Below are 17,607 nucleotides of genomic sequence, written 5' to 3' on the forward strand. Positions count from 1 at the left end.
TAATAAATCCAATGAAAAAGAATATTTACCTTAATTCTGGTTTAAAAGGACTATATAATGGTGGATCTAAATTAGTTAGAATCATCGCTTAACTGTATCAATATAATGAGACCACCGTAATTTAAAATAAAAACTAAATCGATTAATCACAGAAGTAGAAAGTATAGTGACTAAAAACAGCGAATCTAGAATCATACTGCGTGGCTGAATCCTGGGCCCAAAGTAAAATGGGGATGAGGCGCCTGGGCGGCTCAGTCGGTTAAGTATCTGACTCTTGATTTTGGTTCAGGTCATGATCTCAGGGTCCTGGGATCGGGTCCCACCTTCGGCTCCACACTCAGCACAGAGTCTGCTTGAGATTATTTCTCCCTCTCCCTCCACCTAGCCCCCCATTTGGGAGCTCACTCTCTCTCTAAATAAAACAATAAATAAAATCTTTTAAAAAAAGAAAAATGGGGATGATACAACTAACTTACAGAGATGTTGTAAAGATTAAATGCATAATGTACATGAAAGGATCTTACCATACTTACTGGCAACCACAAAGACTCGCATGAGAATGTTCACAGCAGCACTGTTCGTAATAGTCAAAACCAGAAATGTGCTCATGTTCACTCAGGGATGAATGGATAGGGAATATATGATATTATCTATACAGCAAAATACGATTCAGCAATAAAAAGGAGCTACAAATGCTCTTCTACTATTTTAATCTTTTTTAATCTTATTTTTTTTTAAAGATTTTATTTATTTATTTGACAGAGATAGAGACAGCCAGTGAGAGAGGGAACACAAGCAGGGGGAGTGGGAGAGGAAGAAGCAGGCTCACAGCAGAGGAGCCTGATGTGGGGCTCGATCCCACAACGCCGGGATCACGCCCTGAGCCGAAGGCAGACGCTTAACCGCTGTGCCACCCAGGCGCCCCTAATCTTAATTTTTTAAACAGCTTTGAGGTATCACTAATATATTAAAAAACTGCATATATTAATGGATCCAATCTGGTGAGTTTGGACATATGTATACATCATGAAACCATCACCACTAGCAAGGTAATAAACATATCCACTACCTCTGAAAGCTTCCTTTTGCCCCCACTCCTTCCCCTTTTTTGTGGTAAGACCATAACAGGAGCTCTTGAAGAAATTTTTATTAAGGGGGTAGAGCTCATCCAAATGCTATTTTCAACCAAAGATCAGAAGATGAGAAATCATGTTTCATTTGGTAAAAAGCCCTTCTTGTTTATTAATGTAACTTCACTATTCCTTCAGAGATGTGAAATGGCCACAGGAAGCTTTTTTCAAAGGCTTCACCTCAGAGGGAAGAGTATTCCTTCAAAAATGCTTGTAGCATTATTCTGTTTTTAAAGTATATTTTAACTGAATGCAAAAAAAAAAAAAACCCACCCACACAGACAGAATGTGTCCTCCCTTAAAGTACACTAAACTTATAAATTTTAAAATGTGTTAATTTGAAACGTAAGGTTCTGAAGTAAATGAACTTCAAATTAACTGCATTCAAAGCATCTCATATATTTTTTATAGAAATCTAATTAATTTGGGAAAAGCATTTACTTTGTATTTAGCCCTATTTTGAATAAACAGATCTTCGTTTGACAAGGTTTTATAATACATTAGGAAAATATTTTGTAGACTAATTTACACTGGTGAAATTAACTTCTACGATTTTTACTGTATTAGAAGCTTTCAACTGAATGTGTGCAGCAATGAATGCTATTATTTTAAAATCTAAATACATAAAAATTATAAATATTCAATAAGAAGATGCACTATTAGTAAGAGAATCACTTTAAGATACTTTAATCCCTCCTCAGAATGAACATGTCTGAGCAGCAAGATATCTTTAACATCAATACTATAAGATCTGGAAAGAATAAATCTATCCCATTTGTTAGAAGCAGCACCCTGGTAAGTTTTAAAACTGAAACGAAAGAATCCTAAGGTCTAGATTCACTAAAAGACCATCTCAAGCAACAGAAGATTTCCACAAAAGGATAGAGGCCAGCAATGGCTTACATGGGGGAAAAACTGAGGCATACTTTCTAAAGGATCTTAAAAAAAAAAAAGTCATCTAAATTCCTTACAGCGATTCATATAGTTAAACACAAAGACTCCTACAAATATTTTTATATTAGCAACAGGGACCAACTAGAGCTAATAAGAAAGCCACAGAAAATAAATGTATAAGAAATTGCAAGGATATATGGAACATGATCCTAGAAACAGCAACAAAATTAAGCCTTATGAAAGGCATTAACCAGGACCCTTCCAGGGACTCAGAAGGAGAAGCGTCGCACCTCNGAAAGCCACAGAAAATAAATGTATAAGAAATTGCAAGGATATATGGAACATGATCCTAGAAACAGCGACAAAATTAAGCCTTATGAAAGGCATTAACCAGGACCCTTCCAGGGACTCAGAAGGAGAAGCGTCGCACCTCCCCTTTAGAACACTGCACCAACCAAGCCCCGAAGCAAGGGTAGGGTGTAAAGTCCAGACAGAACTGCTGGGGGTCCAGCCCTAGAAATTCAAGATAGTTTCCAGAGGAGGGAGAAGTGCTTTAAATTGAGAAGCTGAAACAAAAAGAGTATAAGATTTTTTTTTTTTTTAAAAACCATACTACATGTCCACATTCCTGAAATTTACCTTGTCAGTATTATCCTAACAAATGATCTGGAATAGTTTGTCAGGCTGATTTGATTGCAGTGTGATATGTAACAAACAAGTGTAACTAAAAGAGCCCCTGGTTTTAAATACCATCTATCTACCGTAATGATTCCCCAAATCATATTTCTAGCTTGGACCTTTTCCCTAAGCAATCAGACTCATCCAGTGAACTATCAATGTGTTACATTAAGTGGTTATCTCAAAGTTGTCTGAACATGTCCACAAAATCCTTATTCCTGTGCTATTCTTTCTCATACTATCCTCATTGATCATCCAAAGCCCCAGGAATCCTAGATTTCTCATTTTCTGTTACCCCCATACTGAACCCAAAACTTACTGATGCCCCTTCCAAAATACGTGTCAAATCTCCCTAGTTCTACCCCAGTGCTACTCCTGCAGTTGAGAAAAGTATGATGTGCCACTTGGATTACAGTAACAGCATCTTCCTAGCAACACGACGTATGGTTAGGGTAACAATACAGTTTCCTCTGTTTCACTGTACTTTTGGTTTTCAGAGAGTATGCTTCCAAATTTAATTTCCTTATATTGATGTAAAATAAGGTTTGTCAGAGAAGTTGCTTCCATCCTCCCCTCACAGATAACTGTTTTTTAGAAGTTGTTGTTTTCCTTTCCACTATTTTTAAATATGAGCAAATACAAACCTATTTTCCCCTTCTTAGATAAAAAATAGTATAGTACACAAAATTTTCTGCATCTTGCTTTTTTTCACTTAATATATGAACATCTCTCAATAGAAGCGTGAATGTTAAACTCATATATTGCACACACCCCTCCCCCCCCACACATCCACACACACCCTCTTCCTCTAGGAAATAATTCTTTGGTAAATTATAGGGCTTTATCTATTTTACCAATTATCAAACTATAATCAGTGATCAGCTCAGGGCTGACATTCAGCCATACAGCACCAGTACAACTTNACACATCCACACACACCCTCTTCCTCTAGGAAATAATTCTTTGGTAAATTATAGGGCTTTATCTATTTTACCAATTATCAAACTATAATCAGTGATCAGCTCAGGGCTGACATTCAGCCATACAGCACCAGTACAACTTTAGTTTCCTCATTTAGAAACTTCTTTGAGGCTGGTGGATGCCTAAGCAAGGAGCCAGCACAAGTCCCACCTCCTGGATACTGCAAGGACTCAAGAGAGTTGATTGAAGGCCTCCTATCTGACTCCTTCTGGAGCCCCAGGTAAAGGCTGCCCTAGCACCCACCAGTGCTCAGGTCCTGTCCTTACATGTGCCCACAGACACCACAGGAGGAGCGAGCCTTGGCACTGGCAGCCCAGCGGACAAACTCCGCAGGTCCATCTGGTCTACCCAGGCTGTAGCTATCTGCTGTCTAATTACATCCCCTCACGTTGCTCCTTCTAGTAACCACAGCCTCTATTGGACTAGGTCTGAAAGTTCTAAGGACCTCAGAGGAGCGGGTGGTACCGGAAGTCACCACAGGCACTGTCTTGGTGCCATACTGCGAGTACTCCCATAACAGTATGCACATCATGGAAGCCCAAAGCTCTGAGACGTGGAAGATGCCCTGGACAAGGGACGCCTTTTTAATACTCTGTTGAGTTTCACAAACTCACTGAATGTCCAGCTAACATCAGCATAATATTAATTTTATCAATAAAAATGACAGCTAACCTTACCTATCATTTGTTCAGAGAATGGCACTGTTATAAATAAATATTACCTTATTTTGGTATTATATTTATTATCATCATGTCCATTTGCCAGATTAGAAAACATTACCACAGAGAGTCAGGAATCAAACCTAGGCAGCTCAACAACAGAGGCCAGGTTCACCACTTTTTTTCTATCTTTCTCTTCCTCTCATCTATCCTGAAGGATTAAGTCTAAACTTATTAAATATGAAATTCCAATAAATTATTTTTTTGCATTTGATGTTACTAGAGACAGTGAATATATAAGAACACCTGTCAGTATGGCAGAGGCTAGAAAACACTTCCATGTAACTGCTCAGCTCAGCAGAAGCTGATAAAGGATTCTGTATTATAAACAATATCATCACTATTTGAGAAAGTTTCTAGTTATTGTCACTACAAGTCAACTAATGACTACAAACTGAATGGAAAAATAACTGGATGAGTTTGAAACAGTTCCCAATGTCAAATCATGGCTCAGAAAAGCATATAATTTAGCTAGTAGTAGCAGCAAACCAAAGATCACAGCAATGATTTCTAAAAATAATTAAACGATTTTGAATTCACTAGAATAATCTGAGTTTTTCCTACAACTTATGCCCTTTGGTAGCTAGTTTTATTATAGATAGACTTTAATTTAGTGAGAGAACAAATAAATATATTCAATTTATTTACTCTTTATTTATATGTTAGTTTATATTATCATATCAGTTGTTTAATATTTTTAATATCACTTGAGTCCCTATAATGCCCTCACAAATGTACAGCAGCTTGAATTATTTACAGAATACAAACACAAATGTGCACAAATCACATCCAGACCTCTTACTAAAAACAGAAGCACAGCATGAAAAGAACTCCTTTGACCAGTGAGATTCAAGTCAGAATCCTGAATCCGAAACAGAAAACGCCAGAGAACATGGTAGAAAAGAAATCATTTTAAGATATTTGTAAGAACAACCTTATCCATAAGAAAAATCAGAAACAGACTAAATATCAGTAACTAAAAACTGCTGATAAAGTACGGTACACCCATGTAATAATATATTGTACAATTTGTATATGTGATATTGTGAAGTATATATGTTGGCAAGAAAAGTTCTATTTTTGAGTGGAAAAAAAGCAGATTACAACACTGTAATTTATTACGAATAAATAAATAAAATCTTAAAAAAAAAAGAACCCCACTTTCATTTTACCAAAAGCTGTTAATTAAGTTGTTGCTCCTCTTTGCAAAAGCTCAGTAATGATTTAAAATGAATGAAGGAGTATCTACACACCATGATCTGTAATTCATATCACCATCTTTCTTTTTTCTTTTCTTTTTTTTTTTTTAAAGATTTTATTTATTTATTTGACAGACATAGAGACAGCCAGCGAGAGAGGGAACACAAGCAAGGGGAGTGGGAGAGGAAGAAGCAGGGCTCATAGCGGAGGAGCCTGATGTGGGGCTCGCCCATAACGCCGGGATCACGCCCTGAGCCAAAGGCAGACGCTTAACCGCTGTGCCACCCAGGTGTCCCCATATCACCATCTTTCTAATTCAACTTTCATCATCTCTCCCCATTGCCTGATAAAAGTTTGCATCCATTCAGGCCTCTTTTCCTTTTGCTTCTCAAAACTCAAAACGGTGATTCACATTTGCCCAAACATGCGGCAGACAGGATATGGTCTTCTGATACTATCATGTGAACAATTTAGCTCATGCTTTCATGGCCTTAACTGTTTTTTCCCCCCTCTCTTAACTCTTGCACTTGCTTGTATTAGTAGCAGAAACTGTAAAGCAAATATTTGAGGGATCTTACCCCGTACTGAGGTTTGGTTTCAAGGCAAACTCCTTTTTTTTTTTAACAAAAAGTGTTAAAATTTCAGGAGTGATTTAAACCAGTTTAGAGAATATGTAAATAAACTTAGTGCAAATGCTTAGTTAAGTGTGCATCACATACAGTGTGCGGAGCGGGAATCATGGAAGAACAAACTGGAAAAACAATACAGGGAAATCAATCAATTTCTTATTACCATCTTCACAATAAAGCTTTTAATAAGAAACCAACAGCGTCAGTACATTCTTCAGTTCCAGTATCCATTGTCAAGTATTTATGTTCTCCTCAGTGATAGGTTTTTACTGAGCAGTACACAGGCAGTATTACTCATTAAAAAAAAAGTGAAAGAAGGATATATGAGGAGTTAGCATCATAAATAAACAACTATGATTTCATGTTTTAACACTTATTACATTTTCCTTTCCAACTTTATTTTTTTAGAAAGACAAGTGATAATTTAGAAACTTCTAACTGTAAATAATCTTCCTACTGGTCCACGAACTATACATTAATTGAGAATAATTATCTCTTCAAGATATAAAACTACCTAAGAAAATTATTTGATGGCTTGAATCAGATTATGTTATGCATGACGGGATGGGAGGAAAGGGGTATTTAAGAGTAGAAGCCCCAGTCCCTGGTCTTAAAAAGCTGAGAGACAACAGAGGAAAGATTTTAATTCTACTTGGCCTGTCCTGTTAACTGACACTTCTTCACTTCCTTTCACTCACAGTCAACTTCACTCCCTTTTTTCCAAGGAAAAAGCAACACTATATCTTCAATGAGCCCCTGATAAAACCATTTATGTAAGTTTAAAAACACATAAAAGTATACTTTCTATGAGCAGTTTAAAAACACATAAAAGTATACTTTCTATGAGCAAGCCATCGAATATAGAAATTAAAGTACTAATTAGCATGACTGGAATTTCAGAGGTTCTATCTTACCAACTCTTAAACAAGATATCCACAGCCTACTACTTAACTATGAAACCTTTTAAAAATAAAATAGGATTATCGGAAAATGCTTTAATTTTAAGAACAACACAGCAAAAATAAAATTAAAACTGTGAACAAAGGAAACTGAATATATTCTTTTAATGTTTATTTTTCCTGGAAAAATTTCTTATAGATATCATTCCCTTTCGTAATTCAAAAAAATGGAAGATTAATATGGCCACCTAGAGGAGAAAACATGATAACAAATATGCCATCACATTTTCTTACGTTTTCTAGTGTATCTGTATTTCAGATTTATATATATAAACTGTTCTAAAGGACTCAACTGACGAGGGTAATCATGTATGAAAAGACCTTGGCTGGATACTAGAGTAGCAATGATGACCCTAACAGAAGCTAAAACCACATTCGCTTTGCAACGGACCTGACAAATAGAGTTTTTATAACTTACCCTGTGACCTTTGGTTAAAAATTACCTACTCGATCTAAAATCTCTTCTCACTTCTGAAGAATGGATAATCTTATCTACCACAATGATTTGCAGTGAGGAGTAAATAGTATGGTGTGTACAGAAACTAACAGTCAGGTACACAGTAGGAGCTCAATATGGTAATTCTTACTACCCGGTCAGAAAGTTCTGTACTGTTCTCTCCTAGCCCTATCCAGGCCCTCCCTGACCCACTCTAATCTTACAGATACTTTCAGTATTGGCTGTTCCAAAACTTCTCTACTAGAGTTATTTAGTGTTGAGAAATGAACTAACAGTTCCTTACCAACACTAATGAGGTAATAGTATGTCATATAAAAAATGGACATTTAAGAATATTTTTTCTCTATCTTGTAAGTTCCCTTTAGTTACCTCACCCTACACCTCAGTTAACTTTGATCCTTATAAATTCACAGAATAAGATACAGAATAAAAGGTCAGAGCAGTAAAGAGAAACATAACCTACTATATCTATCCCTTTACTTGTACCTCAGGAAAAGGAACCAAATCCTACCAAGAGAACTATACTCAGCAATCCTCTTAGGTGGCCAGCCACAAAGTGAACAGTATTTCTGCTGAGTTAGCTATGCAGAGGAACGACCACCTGGTGGAGACTCAAATGTGCATTTGAACCAAATCCCTTTCCTTCCCACGTATATGCGAGAGGAGGGTTACCACTGTTGGGTTGGCGGGGGAAGGTGAACACCATGGTTATAATCTCATACGTACTTCTGCATCTTCCTGTGGGGACATGTTAAGAATTTATTATCACTTGAAATTGCTTTTACCGAAGACCTTGAACTCTGAAGTCTCCCCCTCCAATCAAATTCTCCTTTCTTCCCCCATTCCACCGAATCCATTTTGAGCTCAAAGCAATTTGACTTTTCAATAAACGATAACCTATGATACAAAACTATTCTCCTAGTTTTTTGTTTTCTTACATTGTCACTTGGTCATCTCTTCATCCTAAATCCCAATGACAGCGTTTTAACAATAAGGATATCCATCTCCACATCCAAATGTTCCAGACTTTTCTGATTCAGCACGACGGAAACTAAATTACCTCCTCCCACACAAACTTACTTCTCTAAGACTCTCTGAACTAATTAAAAACCTTGATTCTTCACTCACTGCACACATTCAATCATTCAAGATACACTGAGACCATCCTTAAATCTAGACTCTGTGTCCCCAAACTCACTGCCAATGAAGGTCTCATCACTGCTTATCTAACTGGTCCTTTCTACCTTCAGTAGTCCTACCTCCAATTCATTTTCCATTACAATAGCTAAATAATCTTTCTTGAATACATTTCTAAAAGCACCACACTGTCCAGCTTAAAAATCTTTCAGGACTCTGTATTTCCTTTAAGACAATAAACCCCTAAACATGGCATTCAAACCTATTACCTATTCTCCAAACACAGATTCTAAGCTAAAGACGCTAAAATACACTCTCATTTGCTTTCACGCAATCACAATTCCATGGCTGTTGAAATAGTTTTCACTCAAGTCCAGTTCACCCACTCTGTGAAGACTACATTAGACTTCCCGATATCCCCACCTTCCAAACAACAACCGAGTCACCTCCTTCTCTGAATGTCTACGGCACTTTGTTCATGAAACTAATAGACCTCTTATCATATTATATTATACATATGGTCAATGGTCTTCCTCCTCTAGTCTGTGGGCTCTTTGAAACAAGCTTGTTTTATTCATCTTTACACCTACAGTACATAGTATGGCACATAAAAAGCTTTCAACAAATGTTTGTGAAATAAATCTAATTTCAGAATGCCTAAAATCAATCTACCCGGGGTGTTTTATCAAATTAACGTAGAGGAGAAATGGTAGGAAAGTAGAGATGGGTCCCAAATACACAGGTAAAATGAAAAGAGAAGGTGCCTCCGGGACATTGGCAGCAGTTTCAGAGCTTAGGGCAAGAACAGAAGAGCCACTGAGGTTATACTTCTCTCCTCACTGCTTTTCTCCCAGACTACAGAGCCGTGATAGCACAACAGAACCATGGGGAAGCAATCAAGACAGCACAGAAGTGGAGGGAGTGAGGGGGAAGAAGCAGTGAGGAGGAAAAAATAAAAACCCTAAACTGAAGCTGCAAAAAGGGAAGTGTCCGGGGTGACAGATGACATATGCAAGCCCTTGCTCATGCCCGCTCGCTTTCATCACCACCACTGTTTTCTCTACCCTCGGCCACAATGACCATTTACTGTCACTTACCCATAGGGGTCAGAACTATGTTAAAAACTACCACATATACCATGTAATGTTCACAACAACTTTATCAGGAAGGTATTATCCACATTTTAGAGACAATGAAACAAACCTAAAAACCATTAACTGTATTGCCCGAAGTTTGTAGCTAACATGTTAAGTCGCAGAAGCCAGAATGAAAACAAGGATCAGGTTCAAAACCCCTTCCCTTATGGCTCTACTATTCATGTGCCAGGGATGGAAGGGGTGGACGTATGCTGGGGACTGGCTTTACTGCGTCACGTCACTCAGTTATCTTTGTAAGCACAGGTTCTATTTCCTCTCGTACTAGAAAGGTAATTTTGAGGGTAGCATCTAGTATTTTTTATTTCTTCCCTACAATCTCATAATGAGCTTTCTATATAGTAATCACTCAGTATTTGATTAATTTCTTATTATAAATTGTGTGCTAGTAGAAATAAAAAGGAGGTACATCGATCATTAGCTAGCATTAAGCCAAATTAGAACACCAAAAAGATGATTTAGCTCCTCTGACAACTCTATGTGGGGTAAGACTTTAAGTAATCAATAGTTATAGGCCCTTAAACACAAACCACAGCTATAAAATGAAGGATAGTTTGTGTCTGATGTAATAAAAAACTGCTGTCTAAGATACATTACTCTCTTCTTCATAGCTGAGAATAAGGATAACAATTACTGAGAGCACTCATACATTCTACCAGTGTACGTGAGCAGCCTACCTAAAATGTGGAAATAAGTATGTTTTAATTAATGGCAACTAATTTCCAATATAGAAAGATGTAAAAACATGGTAGAGTGGACATGTATTTTCTATATAGGTTGAGTTTTAAGTCAAGGTCAATCCATGAAGTAAAGATCAATTACAGACAAAATAACCCTTGAAAATTCCTGAAGTCACCCTTACGGCAAAGTATAATACAGCATGAACTCTCAGTCCACTGGACACTGTTTCCCCTTACACGGAACAGCTCACTATTTCTTCTGCCGTGTGCCGCGTGAAGTATTCAGCTTCTGTTTAGGGGCCGCGCTGAACGAAGAAGCACACATTTACACACTAGAATCAAGTTCAACGCTCTAGGAGACCTAGAGTCTGCCAGTTTCCACACCAGGTATTTGGAAACTGATTCCATGTGAGACAACAGCAGATTCACTTCTTCCACCTCGTGGTTGTGTTGTGTAAAGAGCAACACGAGTCCTGTGGTAGTTAAAATTATTTGGTGATTTGCTTTTAGGTGTTTTGGGTTTTGGCTTCAGTCCGAAGACCTGAATTTTGATAAATTATATTCACAGAAACGGGACTCTGCTTATCTTTTGTTTTATCGTGCAGCTACAGAGGCCTAGAATTTTAGGTACAAATAATCTAATACTATAGCGTGTGATCTAAAAAAATCAAATAAGTAGCCTGTGTTACCTTCATCTATTGAGGCTTCACTACTGTAGCCATCATACTCCGCAGACAGAGGGCTGTATTTTTGTCTTGTTTCCCAAGCATAGTTCTTTTGTCTCGAGTCTGCCAACGGTAGTCTGGAATTGTGTGTTCTGGACAAGGCCTCATGATATTTACCCAATGCTTCATCTTCACTTTCAGAGGATGAACCATGCTCATCTTTGTCCAGGTAGGAATTATCTATTTGGAATGACAGAGAGGACAAATCAAAATTTTAACACAATAAACTATGACGAATTTGATACACACACATACATACACGCAGAGAGATATATGTCACATATATTCACATACACATGAATATACATATACACATACATACACAATGTGAATTTTCAACTTTAAATAATAGTTTTTTCACTTAAGAAGCTCAAAGCTTTAGGGGCGCCTGGGTGGCACAGCGGTTAAGCGTCTGCCTTCGGCTCAGGGCGTGATCTGGGGTTATGGGATCGAGCCCCACATCAGGCTCCTCCGCTACGAGCCTGCTTCTTCCTCTCCCCCTCTCCCTGCTTGTGTTCCCTCTCTCGCTGGCTGTCTCTATCTCTGTCGAATAAATAAATAAAATCTTAAAAAAAAAAAGAAGCCCAAAGCTTTAGATTTTCCTATTTTTAATAGAAAAAGATCAATTTGTATATTCTCATTATAAAAAAAAATGTTAGTCACAGGGATTTTCCAGCCATGTTACAGATAAAGGAAATAACAGAACTTGCCACGAGACACAATTTTTTAAAGGCTCAGTAGCACACAGAGAGACTTGGAAGCATTATTGCCAGTACCTATGAACCTGATTCAAACTAGAATGTGACTAGAGACATTTCAGTTATCATCTGGGTCCAAATTTTCCAAAATGATAATGCTTATTTCTAGGAGAACAGAGAAATGGGCAGACATATACTGTTGGCGGAATTATCACTGGTACAAATCTTCTAGAGAGCAATTTGGCAATACGTATCAAACTTCAAATCTGCACAGTCTGTGATTCATTTCTAGGAATTTACCAATTCCATCTCCAAGAATTTGGCCTAAGAAAATAATTAACAAATGAGCAAAGATATGTACTTCAGACAATTCACTGCACTGTGTTAAATAGCAACAGAAAACAAAAATAAAATATTATCTAAACGTCCATCACTGGGCTTTGGTTAAGTACGCTGTGATATCTCTAAGCAATGATACAGTATGCAGTCACTACAAACGAGGAGGTGAACTCACAGGTACTCACGGAAGAGGAACTACAACATTATGTTAAGAGAAAAGAGGAGGTTATAAAATAGAAAGCAAACCTATATTCCCATTTAAACACACACACAAACACACTCCCACATGCAAGATACACACACACAGAGACACACATATATGCAATGTATGTTCATACGCACATACAAAAATATGTGGAAGGACATACTTATTTGCTTTGAAAGGGAGAGTTACTAAGAAAGTTTTACTTAAGTATAACTAAATTTCAAATAAATTTTTCAGGATATACAAAACGTATTATTCTTAAAATAATAATTAACTAGTATAATAGTAACTAGTTGTTACCATTTTTTTTAAAGTAAAAATTTTAAAACTACACTATGTTGATGGTCATTTAACCTAAGATGAGCCTTCTCAGAATAATAAAACAATTCTGGAAAGATAAAGAGATAGCAGCAGGTAGAATTTATTAGTTTAGTAGAGGTATTTTTCTCTTTATAAACATTTGAGATCATCTGTATGAAAGGAATCAAGGTTTGAAAATCAGGTGGGGAGACAGAATAAGTCATTTAAAAATATGGTAGAGAAATGGTATGTTTAGAGTCAGAAGGAAGGGAGCCTGGATGTCACTAGTCTAAGTCCTCCGTTTTAATTCAGTAAGAGAAAGCTATGAAAGGGTAAAGCTATGACCAGTGTCATATTCTGCACGGCCCAATATGTAGTCACTAGCCACATGCAGCTATTTGATTTAAAACAAAATAATTCATGAAAGTTCTTTTGAAAATCTCCTTTTCCTTACCTCCTACAACTCCCAAGTATATAATCAGTCACCCCTCACAACCCTGGAGCAGCAGGTCTTTCGGCCCATGGGTCCTGTCCCCCTGTCCTTTTTGCACCAAAAAATAAATAAAATAAAATAACTTAAAACCCAGTCTCCCCAGTGCTACCGGCCACATAAGTGCTATAGGTGCGTGTGGCTAGTGGTCACCACATGGACTACGTGGGACTTTTCCATCAGTGCAGAAAGTGCTGTTAAGCTGGTGCGGAGGTGATGGTAGATCTGGTCTAGAACCTGGGCCTTCTGACTCCCAGTTGAGAGCTTTAGCACTTTGTGGGCTCCCATGGTGGTGGTCTCTAAGGCAGCAGAAGAACTCTGAGGAGGGTCACTAGACATTCTGCCATCACACTTCATTTATTATAAAATATGACCTAAAGCAGTCCTGCATTCAGAAATATAGAAGGAAACTCTTCCTTCTCTTTCTATACCCTCTAAGCTTTATGAACAAACCTAGAACACAGGTATTAGTAATACTGATATTACTATTAACCAATAATATTAGAGTTCAACTATATGAAGAAGTAATCTATGGATCAAATGATTTTCAAACGATTTCTAGAACATAATATGTTTACGTTTAGTACTAACTATGATCTAGAATACCTGAGAGACACTTGAGTTTTCTAGGGACCAGCATGCTTCTGAATGAAAACAAATCAAAACAAAATTAACTGTATACCGCTACATATGTAGCACTTATTACTGCTGTCTATTCTGTTATTTTCTGAACATATATATTCTACTTTATTTTAATTTGCTACTTCAAATAATAAGGCTAAAAAAACTAAACCAAGGCTACGCAAAACTACTGAATTTGATAACTCAAAACAGTCAAAAAAAGTCAAAACAGACTTCAAAAAGGACATGCTTCCAAAAACTGACTTTCCTTTTTAATTAGTCTCTCTGTCCTGGATCAGCCTCTATGATATCACTTAAATATCATCCATATAATTGATAAATAGCAGACCCTGATTCTGCATGAAGTCATGCAGCAGAACTGAAAGTCTTCCTCATTTCTACTGCTACTCAGATTTTTGTTATTTTTATGAGAATCTAAATTTACAGAAAAATGACAGATATAGATGTATTTTAAATAAGAGCCAGTATACTTTTGGCCTTATGATCAGATAGCAATAAATGGAAATGACTAAGGGATTACCAAAAGTAATCACTAGCAGTACAAAGCATTTCTGCAACCAAACCAAGTAACTGTCGGCTCACTGCTTTGAAAATTGTCACAAATATTGTGGTTAAAAACTAGAAATGATTGGTTGGGATCTTAATTCTACATAGAGAACTCATGAAAAACAATAGATTGTTCACGTATACTCATTGTAAACACAGAACTCATATAAAATTCTTGATATGTGGCTAAATGAACAGACACATATCCTGAAGGGTGTTATTCAATAAAATAAACTCTAGGGGCGCCTGGGTGGCTCAGTCAGTTGAGCGTCTGACTCTTGATTTCCCTTCAAATCATGATCTCAGGGTCAGGGGATGGAGCCCCTCCTTGGGCTCTAAGCTCAGCAGGAAGTATGCCTCTCCCTCTGCTCATCCCCTGCTCGCACTCTCTCTCTCTCAAGTGAATAAATAAAATCTTTAAAAATAAATAAATAAATAAAACAAACTCTATTGCTCTAAAGGAAAAATAAAAAGCACTTGATACAGATTCTTATGGGGATAGACTCGAAAGGCAACATAGCATAAGGGTCTCAGGGGTCAGTTACAAAAATATTAAATTTTAAAATTCAACTATAGCATACTAAATACACTCCAACGAGAGAATGCCTACTACTTGAAACTGGAGCTTCTGGTTGTCGAATAAACAGCCACTAAGAAAAATTAGGGCCACTGAAAAATTGGCCAAATAATGCAGGGACCAGGGACAATACTTAAGTTAGCAGTGTACAAAGAACATGAATGCTTTCAAAAGGATGGTCAGGAAAAAAAATGAATGACCTTAAAAGTGTCTCCCAGTAAGAGGATTCAAGAAAATGTCAAATTAGATATATAGACACGTATAGGAAAGTTTGGAAATTTGGATGTTTTCTTAATTCAAAAAATCAAGAGAAAAGTTTATCACTCAAACCCCCAGTAGGAGACCTCACCTTTTCCTGGTATTATCTTAGAATAGTTTTCATCTTTACTCTTTGCTGTTCCTTTGTGGGCAGAAATGGCTTCATTTTTCTTTGTTTTTATGTCTCCTTTCACTTTGTAGCACGTTGCTGGATTTTTTTGTTCTTTGATTTTTCCGTGTAACTTATCTGTAGAATTAGTTGATGGTACTGGATGTATGTCTTCTTTCATAATGGGTTCCTGTATCATATGTCTGTTGCTTGCCAAAATATGTTTTGGAGAACACTCATTTCCTGACCACTCATTCCCTCTGGGTCCTTTACTTTTAATATCTTTTTCAGCTTTCTTTAAATGATGTTCTCTCATTTCTTGATATCTTACCTCCTTTAAGTCATTCTTACCATCATCGGGACTTCCTAATCCAATTTTTTTACATCTGTCAGTATGTTCAAGTTCTTCACAAGCAGATCCAGCCCTTGCATTCTGCTTGGTAACCGACATCCCACCATCACTCAAGTGACCTCTCAAAGAAGAATCACCACCAGCATTACCGCCTTCTTGGCCTTTTGACAGAGCCTGTTGCCTATCATTAATATGTCTGAACCCTTTTTCTTCGTCCATTCCGTGATCTTGCTTTTGTGAAACTGAAGTATTGTAACAACCAATTCGATTAGCTCTGTGCTCTAAACTGGACTGTGTTTTCTGACAATTAGTGTCTTTGGAGACTTCTGGTGACACGGCATTGGCTTGTTTAGAAGTATCAACTACAGTGTCTGCTACTGCACAGTTTTCTTCTTCTGGGCGAAAGCCATTTATCATACTTGTTACCTGCTCAGCAACTGAGTCAGTTAAAGCATAGCTGACTTCCCCAACAGCAGTGGTCAAATCTTCTACGGCATTACTGATTGTGTCCAGCAGAGAAGATACCGAAGGCAGATTCTGCTGGAAAGTTTTGAAAAATGCCATTTTCTAATTCCTATTCCTAACAGATGCAACAATGGAATTCTCTCTTCTCAAAATATCAACCACTTAGGAATTTGAATTTAAAATGTACTTAAATGTTGTTACTCATGAGCTCTGTATTATTATTCTGCATTGTGGCTTTTAATCTTTCTGTAAATGCATTATGCATTGAAAGAAATACGTCGAAGCAAAAACTCTTCCAAAAAAAAAAAAAATCAAACCACTTGGCTTAAATGTTATAACATTTTTTCCCACTCCATAGCTATCATAACAGCAGCAAGACAATATTTTCCCCTCAAATATTATTGGTTTTTTTATTCTATACCTGCAAGAAGAAGTATAAAAAGGATGTTTATTATGGACTTTTGGTTTATTTACTAAGAGTCTATGTAGGGGAACTATCCTATATTATTAACAAACTACCAGCATCATTTCAACTTAAGACAACTACTAAGGGGAAAATAAGCAATTTGCACAGAGATCAGGACAGAGGAAAGAGCAGAGGGTGAACACTTGCACAGTTGCTACCAGATGCAAGGCATTGGGATTTACAAGTTGTTATACCTGATCTCACAATAACTCTAGAAAGTCAATATTATTATTCCTATTTAATATGTGGGAAAAAACAAGGCTCAGAAAAAGTAAGGTTCGCAAAACCTTTCCAAAGGATCCTCAAGGTCAAAACTATTTTTAGAATAACAGTGAGGGGATATTTAACTTTTTCACTTTCATTTGCTCATAAATGAACACTGGAGGTTTCCAGAGGCTACATGGCAGATTGGAGAAGCAGACATGAGAATAACAGCTGGTTCTTCTTTGCCAGTCATTAAAGGGATCTGCAAAAAATATAAAACAATGGCACTCTTCTCATCATTTTGGGGAGGGGGGAATAGAAAATACACTTTTTTTAAGTTCAAAAATGTTACTTATATTTAACATGTATGTAATAGGCTTTATTGGGGTTTTTGTGGGGTTTTTTGTTCCAAGTTCTTATTTAAATTCTAGTTATTAACATATAGAGTACTATTGGTTTCAGGAGTAGAATTTAGTGATTCCTCACTTACATGTAACACCCAGTGCTCATCACAAGTTATTAGGTCTTTTTTAAACAAATAAATTGATAAGAATATTTTTAAATCTTCTCAGTTTTAACTTTTACTCTGGTACTTATCAATAGATAGAATCAC

At 36.9% G+C, this 17,607-nt stretch overlaps 1 protein-coding gene across 5 annotated transcripts in view; it reads right to left on the minus strand.

Annotated features, from left to right (window-relative positions):
* SYT14 (synaptotagmin 14) overlaps positions 1-17,607 on the minus strand; it is a 195,129-nt gene that overhangs the window by 107,647 nt on the left and 69,875 nt on the right. For 3 of the 5 annotated variants that reach the window (XM_034666910.1, XM_034666909.1, XM_034666911.1), the window contains one exon: positions 11,308-11,523. In XM_034666910.1, coding sequence (XP_034522801.1) covers positions 11,308-11,523 — 216 coding nt within the window. Of the gene's footprint in view, positions 1-11,307; positions 11,524-15,489; positions 16,460-17,607 lie in introns of those variants that run through there. The other 2 variants (XM_034666908.1, XM_034666906.1) reach the window with 1 other exon arrangement.

This window comes from Ailuropoda melanoleuca, chromosome 8 (genome assembly GCF_002007445.2).
Source record: "Ailuropoda melanoleuca isolate Jingjing chromosome 8, ASM200744v2, whole genome shotgun sequence".
Lineage (NCBI taxonomy): Eukaryota > Metazoa > Chordata > Mammalia > Carnivora > Ursidae > Ailuropoda > Ailuropoda melanoleuca.